At 42.2% G+C, this 14,300-nt stretch overlaps 1 protein-coding gene across 5 annotated transcripts in view; it reads left to right on the top strand.

Moving 5' to 3' along the window:
- Positions 1-1,346: 1,346 nt before the first annotated feature.
- The window catches only part of CPED1 (cadherin like and PC-esterase domain containing 1), a 155,574-nt gene continuing 142,620 nt past the window's right edge, over positions 1,347-14,300 (top strand). For 2 of the 5 annotated variants that reach the window (XM_075081150.1, XM_075081151.1), the window contains exons 1-2: positions 1,347-2,437; positions 13,608-13,794. In XM_075081150.1, the coding sequence (XP_074937251.1) occupies positions 2,186-2,437; positions 13,608-13,794 (439 nt within the window). In that variant the 5' untranslated portion in view covers positions 1,347-2,185. The remainder of the gene's footprint in view (positions 2,438-13,607; positions 13,795-14,300) is intronic. The other 3 variants (XM_075081148.1, XM_075081147.1, XM_075081149.1) reach the window with 3 other exon arrangements.

Consider the following 14,300-nt stretch of genomic DNA (forward strand, 5'->3'; position numbering starts at 1 on the left):
ACTATGCTCTCCTCCTCCACTGACGGTGTTACTATGGCTCCCAGGCTGGCTGTAGCGTCTCTGCAATTCTCCTTTGAATGTATCAGCCCCCTGGGTACCCTCCTCCATTGTATGGCATAGACCTACCCTGAAGCCAGCTGCAGGGAACCCATGGTTTTCCAACATCCGCTAGACAGATTTGTTGGCTTGCCAGAGGCTTTGCAACACAGACTGGCTGGAGCAGGACCCAAGGATGCTAGTGTGCTAGTGTGCTGGGAAGGAGGGAGCATCAGCAACTTGTCTCCAGAGAGCAGAGATGGGAGTTTCTGTGTGGATGGTAAACATGTAACATGGGAGGGTACAGGCAAGTTTTGTAGCCCTTTCCTGCTCAGGATAACCCAGGAGTCTAATTTAGACGACGACAGCCCCAGACAGAAAGCTAAAATGCAGTGCATGTGACAGCTGGGGTTCTGCATGAGGTGTTGAATGACTTCTACGGCATTTTTCTATACGTGCAAATTGATGGTTTTAGTATGAAAAAAGGAAAAAAGGATCTGAAAGCTGAATAAACACCAACACTTCAAAGAAATATATACTCTACTCTTCATTGCTCTATTTAGGCCTCTACCTTGCTAATGCTACTGCTGCTGTTGAATTGTGCAGATTGGCTCAAAATTATCACAACAATGCCCATTTCTTATATATGAGGCAGTGTATGAAGAACTCTTTCTTTTCAAAAATAACTAAGATGGAAGATAAAATAGACATCTTGTATACAGACATTTTTAGCTAAAAGAACTTGATTATATGAGAAGTTTAGCTCTATAAAGATAACAGAGTTCCTCAACTGTTCCCATCTGTCTCGTCCCTGTCCTGTGTCAGCAGGGGGAAGTAGTAACTAAGACCTTCTGAGGCTTAGATACTAAGTGCTTTTACTGGAGTATTTTTGTCCGCCCTCCTTTCTTTCCCTCTTTGACATCAGTAAGAAGTTTTATTTATACACTGCTATGAGATAGTATATCTACTGTGGAAAATTACTGACAACTGCTTTGCCAGCGACGCTTACATCCAAGTAATTCTGCTTCCTTTTACGACATTTTTGTTAATCTGGATTAAAATATTGCAGATGCTGCTCAGATTCCTACAGCCTGTAAGATATTAATATTGTTTCAATCATACTGATTGTTGTAACAGCAGTTTTCTAAAAATTGCTGTGATGGTGGCTTCGAGGCATGCAGTGTGAGCAAGGACACCTCTTGTTCCCCATCCAGATCTCAGGCTGTGTCTCCAAACCCCGTGCCTGCTCAGAGCGGAGCTAGTTTAGCCCCACCCTCTGAGCAGTCCAGCCTTTATTTATATGAAATCTGTGGTCCAACTGGCTTCAGATGGCGTGTGTATGTGCGTGTGCCTGCCTTCTGAGTGTGTGAGACGAGCTGGGATCATGAGCCAGGGTTGTTCCAAGTGGTTTTAATCAGCAGCCCATTAGAGCAGAACGGAAAACTTCTAACAGGATAAGAACCGAGTAAGTAAACCTAACTTTGAACTCACAATCTGGACAAAACAAACGCAAATGAAAATCTTCATAGCCTGTCAGTTTTCAGATAAATGATCACTTTTAGAGAGAAAGCTGTGCATGCTGACAGGAAGGAGGTAATTTAAAAGGACTGGAATGAAGGAAACTGTAAAAACAAAGTGGGAATTGAGAATGCAAGAGAGAAAAAAACAGCAAACGATTGTTCACGAAGTTGGTACACTCTCTTACTCTTTTCAGCTGTGGACAGGACATATTAAGCTTTAACCTCTTGCTTTCTTGGATACTGTTGTCTGGCTGGGACTTCCTTCTGGAAAGGGGGTGAAGATTTCTGCTCCTCACCTGTCTGCCAGCAGGTCTGTTCTCCCGGGGGTGTGGTGTGGACGACCTCCTTACAGAACGCCCCATGGCATGCTGCTGCTAGCCGCTGCTCACTTGCTGTTTCTTCACAGGTTGTTCCTGTACCCCATGGGAGGGTACTTCCAAAGCCTCTGCTCCTCTGGAACCCGTGACTTCTTGCCAGGCACCAGGAAAGCACTCAGCAGCAGAAGTGGGGGAAACTCTCACTAGTGTTGGGTAAAGTGTGCCTTTGACTTTTTTCACCCTGGCAAGACGTGGCTACTTGGACTGCATCTGCAATGTGGCAAAGGGTGAAGTGAGGACGGCAAAGAGGCCATGGTTTGTGGGCAAGTCCCCAGGTGCCGCAGGCTTTGTCGCCCTCGTCCCTTCCTTCTGGCCTTAGTGGTGGCCATCTGTCTGTTCTGCCAGACCCTGACTCCTCTCATGACCAGCAGCATCCTTTCAGCAGTCATTAATGGGATTGCACCCAATAAACTGACTAAAACACAGCAAGGAAGATACAAGGAGGTGTCCCCAAGCAACACTCACTGCTTCCTTCCTGGCAGTAATTCACAGACAGTGAAAAAGGTAAGTCAGCTGGAGCAGAGTGCTGAGCAATAATTAGCAAAGCGAGGGATAGTGAGTCTGGTAGGATCATCTGAGTCCAGCTAAAATTAGCCTAAGCTTGGAAGTCTGAGATCTGTATACAAACAAATGGGTGATCTAATGACAGCGGCATATGCGCAAGCACATCTCCATTACCAGCTCCTCAGTGTGGTGTTATTAACACAGGAATCCTGAAATCTTCGACTGAAACATGGCATTGCTTTCTGACTCCTGGGAGATTTCAGCTTGCTGCACAGACCGTATTTTATTTTGGCTTTAGGAATCGGGTCAGAGGCTTTACAGTACAGGCACATAAATCAGGAGCCAGTGGGGTTTTATGAAAGTGACTGAGGCGGTTAATTAACACCGGGACTGCAGCTGCCCTGTGCTAGAGTTATCTGCTGGTCAGTTTTGTTTTTTACTGGGATTCTGCTGAAAAGCTGAATTTAACTGCATTTGAGAAATAAAAAAAAGGCACTTTTCATATTTTCAAATCACACTATTTACTTTGGAATCTTTGTCCCACAAATTTTACTTTGTCCTTAGGTTACCTGACCTCATGTTTATTTTGTATAGGGGTCCTAGAATGGGTGTTAAAACCTAACAAACGCAGACACTGTTATTTTAGTCGGAAAATGTGGTTTGTTAAATGGTCCAGACTGAGGTAGTTATTTTTACTCTGGAATCTGTAATCAGCACTAGCACAAATGTTTCAGGTTTTCTTCAGTCCTACGGAAGGCTGCTAATAGCACAGCAGATATCTCAGCGTGAAATTACCATTATGCTGGCACTTTATATACAACTGTACCAGGACTATAAACAACCTCTGACTTCACAGATTATGGACAGCATCCACATAAGGCAGTTCAAATTAAAAAAAAAAAAAACTAGGCGGCTGCTTCTTTGATTAGTCAGGGTTCATAGTCCGAAAGGTCAGCAATATTGATTTTAGGAGAGCAGTTGTAAAGTGCATCTTCTGCAACAACCAAAAACAGATATGTGAAATAACTTTGGCATGAACTCTTTAACCTTAAGTTTTAAAAAATTGATTTTTTTTTTCTTGTGAAGGTCAGAGATTTATCTTATGAGTTGCAGAAATCTACTCCATGCTTTGTTTGTCATAATTTTATATTTTAATGACCTTTTAGTACACTAGGTACCCAGATTTGGATTTGTTCAACAATGTGACAAGAAGAATTACAATTTAAAGGGAAATAAGCACAGCAGGCAGATGCGGATCATATTGTGTTACAGCTTTTGACACTTACAGTCCATTCCTTTTTATTCATTGCTATTGTAATGGCAAAGAACATTTCATATCTTACCTTGGGCTACCAGAAGTCTGTAAGAACTGGTGAAATAATGGCAAAGTTTTGCTAGTATGCTGTTTGGTTGAAAATATCTGTATCTTCTTCCTTCCCAATTTGCCTAAGAAAAAAGCAGATTGACATTGAACTTAGTGTGCTGGCTATCTGAAATGAGAAGGAAGCTTATGTTTTTACAACATGCTGTACTTATTGCCCTCCAGCATACATGGTTGAACGTGACTATCACACACACATGCTGAACCTATAGTACAGATGTAAATGTATATGTTAACCCTAATAGGTATGTTTTCCAGGGCTGTGCTACTCTAACACATTCCTCTTCAAGTTCTGAAGACCACCCATAGCTGGCTCCCTATTTGCCTTGAAAGCTTCCTCTAGAGCATGAAGAACAAAATGTCTTGCACATGTTGGGATGTTACACTAAGTTGTTCTCTGTTTCCAGAGAATGCTCTGCAGGTTGTGTGGGCTGAATCTCAGGGAACAGAAAAGACAAACATCTCCAAATATCTCTACCACTTTACTTTGAAAGCGTGTTCTTGAACTGAGTATTTTTGCCCACTGCTTATTCAGATAGCTGAGCTGTTATCTTGCATGATTTTATTGGGTACCCAGTAACATCTAAGACAGATGTCATGGTTGAAACTTTACACCATTTTACTTTACAGCCACATGCCCACCCACAGTAGCTAGTTTGGAAACAAGTTTTCATTAAAGCTCTGGTTTAAATCTTCATGTATGAACCTGGAAAAGTACTTTAAAATATAGTCCAAGTTATTAACATTTTAAATTAATTGGTCACACATGTATTCTTGTTCTATAAAGAGCCCAGGAAGTAAATTTATTAAAAAGAATCTATCCTGCAGTTACACAGTGACTTCAAGAAAACAGTACAAGAAGTCTTATGAAATCAAAGTTAATTAATAACTTTTAAGGAAAAGAAGACTCTGCTGGAGATAATATTCTTTAGGTAACATCCAGTGTTTCTGGGTTTTGAGGCATAGCATCTGCCTCACTGCAGAATCTCTTCTGACTGGGTAGGGGCAGGTTTAATTCTCACTTCCTTCATAGAAACAATTAGTATTGTGTTGAGCCTGCTGTGAGAATTTAGTTATGATTGTTATTGCATGAGCAAAATCCCCTTCCAAAGTCTGATAATTTCTCCGTTGAGAGTATGCATAGCACTAAATGCCTCAAAAAAAAAACCAAACCCAAACCAAAAAAACCCAAACACAGACCAAACAAAAAACAACAGGAAAAAAAAAGCTGGTACCTTTTGTGATCCAGTGGGGGAAGCAGAGGGAACTTTCTCATTTTGGAAAGTTCCAGACAAATGCAGAAAAAGCATGGGAGTGGAAATAGGCAATTTAATCTGTAAATGTGTCTTTAACTACATCCAAGATGCCCTGGGCACATAGTCAGGCTGCCTTTTTTAAATTGCAAAAATGCAGATTTCATTCATAGCCTGGAAAGCCTGACAGAGCTCGCAGAGCTTCTCCCTCAGATATCACACATTACAGCAGTTTTAAAAGCTGCTGGAGAGCTGGTCCTGCAGCCCCATTTTCACATGAACAGAGGTCAACATTTTCTAGTATAAAATTAAATGTTAATATCTGTAGCATGAAAAATAGAAAGCTTATTTCTGAATCTCCAGCATTAAAGGCTTTTGAGGGAGATATATCCAGCAGCAGGCTGTCTTCATGTTCAGCCAGGCACACTTACCTCCTGCATGACAACATATTTGCAAATATATATGGTAAGGAGAAGAGTTGGTGCTTAACATCAAAACTGAAATAGGTATCAACAGGAAGACCCCATACAAGCCCTGTGTATAGGTTTGCCTGACATGGTATTGTGCCAGAAATACGTTTGGTATCAGCCAAATGTAAAACAATTACACTCAAGTAATTTAGCTCTGCTTCTCAGCCAGTTCTGAGAAGAGCTAATTAGCTGGTTACACTGTGTTTCCACTCTCTGAATTAATTCAGCCAGAGCCAGCTTAGGTGTCTGCACAGCCGTGGGTTTTGCCCAGGTAGATGTAGTACCTCTGCTGTTGGGAGGAAAGAGTGAGACAGTATTGCCCGCGTGATAGGCACTGTTTTGGCAGACTAGCTCTCTAACCATGGCTAATGTATAAAAAAATATTAGATTTAAAAATTTTAAGATGGGTCTTGAAGGAGATTATTTCATGGATACTGACAAAAGCATTGCTTCACATCCCATGGCCATTTAAGGCCAGCTGAGAAAAAGAAAACCAAGACATGCAGCTGATTATATGGGGATTTAATGAGTGGGTAAGGCTGGCATCTTAATAAATGAAATATAACAGGTATGGCAAAAAAAGCTGTCTTCGCTTTCAAGGCCCTCAACCTGCCACTTATGTTTGGTGTGAAAGATACATCTCCAAGATGAGCTATAATAAGGTGAGCAAACAAGAAGAATGAGAAAAGGGGTTTTTTTACAGCTTCATTCTGAACAAATAGGATAGCATATAGTTTACTGGGAGTGGACAGTGTGAAAGATATAAGATGAAGACAGCTTGCTATGGCCACATCTCAGAGGTGCTTTGTGGAAAAGGAAAAAACAAAAAAAAAGAGAGAAAGGAAACATGTTTTAGTCCTAACCAAGACATAGAGGAAGAGCCAGTCGAACATCTTGCACAGGTTACAGGCCCAGGTACCTATATTTGAAAACTAGGAGTGAAATTACTGAAAAGCTGAGAAATTGTAACTAGAACTTTAAAACTCTCTCTTGTCAGAGTCAGAAAGCTGGACTTCATAGTCAATGGAAATAGCTGCCTCTGATGCAAAATTCATCATGACTTAATGCAGACATTTAAAACAAATCTGATGAACTTCACCCTCTAAAGGCATATGTCTGGGGTTTTCTTCTATTGATTTTTTGGATGGAATATATTTACTTCAGTCAGAATAAGCAGGGAAGGAAGGGGGCAGGAGAGGAGTGTCATGGAAGAAGGCATGGGGAAAAGAGACACTGGCTGGGGCAGGTACGGGAGGCAGAGTAGGGAACTATGGCTATGAGGTAATAGTATCCTCAGAAGGCACAGATGAGATTGTGCACAGAGGTTGCTGGATTTGTGCTGTGGAAGAGAAAGGGAGATAGGAATGGAAATGGAAAGAAAAGGAGACAAAGCTAGTGGGAACTTTTGAAATGTAAATATGTGAAAAAGGAGAAATGAAGCTCGATGATAGAATGAGAAGGGGTGATTCTGGCTTTTATGCAGAAATGGAGTGTGGTGAGAGCTCTGGATAGAAAAGATTACATTATGCATAATGAGGTTTGATACTTCTTTAAATTTAATCTTAAAAAGGATATTTATTTTATAGAGTACAGTAGGGGGATGAGAACTCTTTTCCTCCTCACAAAAGAACAAAGAACTGCTAGTATGAAACCTCTGTTAATAGAAAGCAATTGACAGATGTCATGGTATCAGCAACCGGTTTCCTTGGAATGATACCACAACCACATTGCACCCTATGAAAGCAGAACTTTTCCCCCTTTTCAGTGTAAAATGCAAAAGGCATTGAGGAAACAGCTATTTTTACTGCGCAGATAGCTGGAGATATTTTGGTGATAAAGGGCAAGGCTATTGTGGTAGCAGCCAGGAAAGAGGGGCAGGGTGGAGACTCTTTGCAGGAAGGGAACTTTGAGAAGGATGCAGCACGAGCAAATGGGAAATGGAGGCAGAATCTCACTCCTGCCCTTCATTGGACCCCTTTCCTCAAGAGTAGCTGTTTCGATAAGGTGGTAGTTCTCAAGACAATGCTGTTGGTATCATGAACTACATGCAATCATAAAGCAAAAGCATTTTGATAAGAGCCCTGTACTTCCAGCTCAGAGTGCTGGTGATGACTATGCAAGTAACTCCAGGTTTGGATTTATGAAGTCATCAGAAAACAGCCATCAAAGTTGTGCCACTAATCTAGTTGCTTTTTCTGTATTTATTCAGCAGACAAATCTAAGCAGAATTACATTCCAAATCTAACAGAACATAAAGACAACACTTTTAAATATCCTCCAGAAAGTGAAACAGGAAATTAACTTCCCTGTTACTTCTCGATACAGGAGCTGTGTGCACTCCCAATATAACAGTAGTATGACCAACTTACTATTTCTATGAACTTTTATGCAAACTTTGAAAAGAATTTAAAAGTCACGTTTGGAATTAATAAGGGTCTGCACAGTCCTGTAAATGAATGACGTAGGGCATTAGAACCATATGCTAAGTTTTTATTATTGCTCTTCTTATTAATGCTGTTTAATATTCATGCAATAGTTTCTAGGAATCCCACTCATGGATTTTTTGTAATGTTCTTGTGCTAAGTGGTATTTAGCAGCAAAGGTAATCGACACTTCCTTTGCTGGCTAAATGGGAATTTAGGCAGTTCTCTGCCTGTGCTGGTGTTGTTTATATAACGTTGGTTCTCTTTCATGGTATTTCTGTTGCACTCCTCTTTCATGCAAAGGTCTTTTGGTTTGCATAGTGGCTTGTATCTCTCTTTTGCAGCTCATATATCTCTTTTGCAGGAGGCCAGTACCTGCGGAAAGCAGAGGGGTTAAAGTAAGCTGCAGTCAAGTGATTTGAAGCTATTGGACAAGACTCTGACAGTCTTGGCTAGCTTAGTGTAAAAGAGTGACTGTCCATAATCAACATGGGGACTAACACCACCAGAACTGGGTAGCTGAAAAGATGATTCACAGTTTTTGAGTTCTTTCCTGAGAGAAGCTTAGGCAGACATGAGTTGGGCCATTATGTTAGGAAGAAGAATTCTGTTTCTGCAGTTGAAGTGATGGTCAATGAAATTCTATGGCAACAGTTCAAACTGTATATTTGCTTCCTTGCCAGGCAGAGACAATGCACCAATATTTATGGAATTATGCGCTCCTCTTGGAATCTGAAAAAATGCCAAGGAACTGTTTTTCTCTCCTCAACTTGAAATATCTTTGCTATTTTCTTCTTGGCCAAAACAATGACAGTAATTATCTGTCATAAGATTCAGTTACTGACCAAATTTTGAATTTTTTGTAAAAACCCAGAAATTCTGAACAACAGAGAAAAGCTTCAGAGACTAATACAATCAATTCTATCTTTATACATTCATAACCTAGAATCGGATAAACTGGTTTCAAGGAAAATGTCAAAACATTTTCTCTCTAACAGAGAACTTCACAGCTATGTGCAACTTGAAGACAGTCAGAACTAAGAATTGCAACTCAGATAATAGATGTCTATATTCATTCAGACAAGGATGGTTACGTAATTCTTGGGCTTTCATATTATATAAACTGGGCTGTTTGTCTCATTTGTTAAGACCTCAGAGGAATATACATTTGCTTTGATTTTTTTTTTAAACCCATAATAAATTTTATGGAGCTCAATTTGGATTTTTTGTGTTTTTCCGGTTATTCTATAAGCTGAAAACAAAATTACAAAATTCATTTTTATGCATTTTTATTCACTTTACAGGCCACTGTGGTTTGTTTAAGTTTAAGATCTTAAAGTTTAAGTTTAAGGCTGTGGATCATCTGTGTAACAGCCTATGGCACTAAAATGAGGTCAGTGACTCAGCTAAGTGCAATGGTTTGCAAGCTGTAAGATCAGGTATATCATGTCAAAGCTGACATAGGCCTCATCCTAAATCATATGGGAAATCTCAGCTGTGCTGTAAAGCCTCATTAATTTCTGTGGAGACAGCCACACTGTTCCCTAGGTAGGACGTGGGCCACAGATGTTCTTTGCCAATTCCTTTCACATAGGGTTTATTGAATCTGTATTAAACTGGCCTGCTAACAAATAGCCTGAGACTTCAAACTGGGGAAGAGCTAAAAAATGGTTGGGGGAAGAAAACATTTGACATTTAACAATTATTCTCAAATATTCAAGATGTTATGGATCTGGTTTTTTGGTCTAAGCCTGCTGTACGTTGAAGTTATAGGAATGCCAAAAAAATCAGAATCATAAAACATCAAAATATGTGAACAGCTTATTTTCATCTATTGCACTCTGTTTCTTTTATACCAGCTCTCTGCCCAGACTGCATTTTTATGATTGAGAAACATTTCATAAAAAACAGCAGACTCTTTAAGTGTATAAAGATGACTGCTATTGCTATAATATTGGAAATTCTGAAATACATCCAGTAGTAACTAGATCAGCATGGGCAGTGATGTAAGGCATTTTATATAGAGCTTTGGAAGAAATTATAGAATCACTGCTATCAGCATGCAGTTCGCCAGAATTTTTTTAAAATTCTGTGTAGCCAATGGGTAGTATAAAACAAAACAAAACAAAAAAAACCCACCCTACATAGCACTGGCTTGGCAAGAAAACAGAGAGGACATGTTGCATCTTGTAACCTGGACTGCAAATAGCTCTGAAAGGAAAGGGCAGAGGAAATAAATTTGGCAACACTACGCACAGATCTTGAGCAAGCACCGTAAAAGGTGTCGAGCTACTTCATATTATTTAATAGTACCAGATTAGACATTCAGGTCAAGCTGTTAAATTTAGGACCCTGAATTGTCTAGGTGTCCCAAAGATCCTGCCATGGCTCTTTGGGAAGCTAGTGGATAGAAGTGCCCCGTGCCTAGCACCTGGGTGGTGGTGGGGAGGCTGGGAGCACAGGGATGCATGCCCCCAACCAGGCCTGCTCGGTCCCTCCCAGCCCTGCGCCAGGAGGCTTTGGACAGTGGCAGCCTGAAGGTTTTTTTATGTGTCTCTGGGCTGTGTATCCCAAGGAAAGCCCTCTGGAGCAGCTGGTGGCGTGCTCCGTGTCCGAGGGCCATCGCAAGCCCTCTGACCGCCCGTGAAAGGCGCCTGGTGGGAGCCGGCTGCTGCGCGGCCCAGTGGAGCCGCGCGGGGCCGTTTGCCTTTGTGTTTTGTGGAAGTGACCTAAGTTATCACCAGTGCTTGAACTTCCTTTTATTTTTTTTTATGCTACTATCAGTGTTCTCTTGAATATTTGCTGTTGCCAAACTAGAGTTGTAAACATTTCTGCTAATCCCCAGGGAACCGGGGAAGATCCGTCTGCATCAGCACTCGCTTTGGGGTGGGAGGGAGAGCTCCCTTCCCCTGCAAGGCCCTGCTGCGGGCAGGCTGGCGCGGACCCAGGCCTCCAGCCCCAGGGACCATGGGGTCCCCAGGGCCCCTGGGATGCCTTGAGGCCTGTTAGTTCCCATCCCCCAGTGCCTCGCAGCCAGACAGAGGGAGCAGGGGGGCCTAAGCTCGGCCTGAGGCCTCGAGACCTGAGGCTGCCAAGACCTGTTGCACCCAGCGTGGGCTGAGAGGCGGTGGCCAGGCTGGGGTGAGCCCTGTGAGAGCTGCTCTTGGCGTATTGCCCACAGGCAAAAATAAAGTTGCTTTAGGTGCTTGAGATAGAAGCTTTTAAAGCTTGTTTGAAACAAAATGTTTAAGGAGTGACACCGCAGGAGGCTTTCCTTTTGCAAAGAAAGGTGGTTTTTGTTAGCATGAAAAAAGCACAATAGCTGTTAGTGAGGAGGTGTGCACACAAAGAGCCATCAAGTTCAAGGTGGGAACCTCCTACCAGGCAGCAAACACCCTCAGCTGCACTGGGAGGGACGGGAGTGGGACAAGCTGTAATCGCCAGCTAAAACCGGACAAGGATGTGTCCTGGGCTGCAGCCCCTCTACGCTCCTTGTGTGTCCTTAGCTCACCCCACAACACCGGCCACTGCAGCACACATGGGATGGAAAATTGGATTTGCTCGCAAAATAAAGTTAGAAGTGTCTCTCTCCCGATTTTTTTTTCTGCAATGCAAGTGAAATGGAAAGTGGGAAGTGTCTGGCTGGACTGCCTGGAGGAGGAGGGAGGGGGAGAAGGAGCACAGGCGCGGGGCCAGGGCAAGGGCTGGATTTAGGAACAGGGAGGGAGGGAGGGAAATGGAGAGGAAGGGCTGCCAGCGGCGGCTGGTGCTGCAGGAGAGCAGGAAAGAGAGACGGTAAGAGGGGAGGAGGGAGGGGCAGAGGCAGAAGGGGAAAGAATGGTGGGTGCTGTGGTGATCTGAGATGCTCTAATGCTGTGCTTGCCACCTGATTAATGTGTTTTAAAAACGCTGGGATGCCGGGGAGGACATCTGACAGGTTACCTAATGCAGTTCCTGTGACTTTACCCTGTGTGGCTTGTGCTGCTTCTGGCCAACATGTGATCAACCTTTACTTGACTATCCCAGTGTCTAAAGTGGTTTTGGGGTGCACATTTAGCAAATATACGTGGAAGACTATGACAGTGTTGTATCAAGGTATTTTTCAGGGTCCCCTCATCCCGCTTTCCACAGGGGATGCCTGCTGTGGAGAAAAAGCAGACGTGGTGTTAGAGGCTCAGAGCTCTCACGTAGGTCATGCTCCTCACTGCCTCAGAGAAGCTTACGCTTCATCCAAGTGTAATGTAAAACTGCATCCTGTAATTGGGGAACAGACTGCTGAGAAGAGTGACTTTATCACTAGATCTCAGGCCTATAAACAACTGGACACATCTTGAATGACGTTTGTTTATATCAAAGCATCTGTCTCTTTTTCATTGCGGTTTACTCTGCAAAAAATAGTGGTGCCTTGTTTGTGCAGCACTTCCTATGTCCAGTGATAAGCTTACTAAAATTAGAAGTTATGGAATAGCTTAGTTTTTAAAGGACATACTGCTGACTACTGCTAGGTTGAAATTCATGAACTTGACAAGAACTAATTTCATGTCCTGAATTCAATTCCTTAAATGCTGGTATGTTTCAATCATAAAGACAAAGAATTTTCACCACAAGAAAATCTTGTCTGTTAATGGTGTTTTTATTGCAAAAGAAGAGCTAGACCATTCCAGATATTAGTGACCTGTTTCCCACATGAAGCATCCTATTTTTATGCCTTATGTAAGACATGATATACCTCCTTTCCCAAACACTTGAAGGCAGTGACCCTGTAATTCAGTCTTTTTGGACCTTAATGTCCAGTGCACACCATCTCTTTGTGTTTGGGGTGGCTCTTTTCCATTTTTCCTTGCAAGAAGCTCATATCCCAGGCTATTATACAGAGGAGGGGTTTTGTCTAGATGCCCTTGTCCTGAGGCACTATGTGGGAAGACAGTGAATGGTAGACAATGCAAGAGGTCCTTGGGATTCATTGGGGACATCATACACCTTTCCACTCACTCCTATATACAAGTCTCTCTGCCAGCCCTCCTGGGCTAGATCATGTTGGACTAATAAGGCAATAAGGTACTGACAAACCTACACTTACTTTTCTGTAGACTGCTGTGCTTCTAGTAGTCTTTAGGATTCCTCTGCATGCTTTTACCTCAGTACTCTTCTTGCGTTTTTGAATCATGCTGCACAGGAGAACTCAGACCCCTGCACTCACCATCTGTGTAGGACCCACGTTCCTTAGAACAGTTAACATGGGACCCATCAAGTCCTCTCTGCTAGGTGACCCACAGGACAGCCTGAGGCCATGGTCAAAGTCACCTGGCAAGTGCTGTTCTGGTGGCAAGTGCTCACCAGAACAGGCCACGTTTCAGCCAAAGGTGAAAGGAAGACCACAATTTAAAGATCCTCCATTGCTACCCTAAGCTTTCAAACCCTTGCAATATCAGTCCAATATGAATGTAGAAAAAAACAGAGAGGCAGGCAAAATGGAATTTGTGGTCAGAATTCCCTGATATAAAGAGAATTCTTAATTATACCAGAAATATTTCCTGGATTGTCACAGTAAGTTGCCAGTTTCTTTTTGTGAAAAATAACAACTATATATGCTGAGGAGTGTCCTATCTCACAACCATTGTCTTTGCATTGTGTTTGCTGTAGATCAATGACTCCATTCTCCAGTACTTTAGAAGCCATACAAGAAGAGCAGTTCTGTACGCACCTCCTGCTCACCGTGAAACTGACCGCCAGCTCTGTCAGCGCATCCTGGCAAAACATGGATATACAGTCACAGTCCTTGAAAACAGGAGATTGATGGAAGATCCCAGGCTTGAGGGTCCTTATCACAGTAAGAATAACTGGACTTAGTTAATTCATTAATTACCAAATGTTAGCCCTTCATCCACTATTTTTCCACAGAGGTAAAGCTTAAACTCTAGATGCGAGTAAAGATAAAAGCCAAATTCTAGCCCTTCCCAGTTACACAGCTAATTTTCCACAATTAGATGGTTCTTGCATTAGATACTTCCTTCCGTAAAAAAATGCAACAGAGTGATTCAACATAGTCTTGACAACCAAATCGGATCAGTTTGGTTCCTGATGATTTCTCATACCAACTTCATCAGCATAATAACGGACTGATTTTCAGTAGAGCATTTCATAGCAAAACAACTACCCACTACCTTTGGTTTTTTTCTCATTTTCTCTTTTATGGAGAAGCTGTGTGCATGAATGTACACTTCTTCCTCTGCTAATGTTTTGATTGTTCTGTAATATACACACTAAGCTTGTTAAAGAACACGATAAAGCAGAACTACATTTTGCACTTGCTGCAGATGCTGGGGTAAATTACTG

Source organism: Phalacrocorax aristotelis, chromosome 1 (genome assembly GCF_949628215.1).
Source record: "Phalacrocorax aristotelis chromosome 1, bGulAri2.1, whole genome shotgun sequence".
Lineage (NCBI taxonomy): Eukaryota > Metazoa > Chordata > Aves > Suliformes > Phalacrocoracidae > Phalacrocorax > Phalacrocorax aristotelis.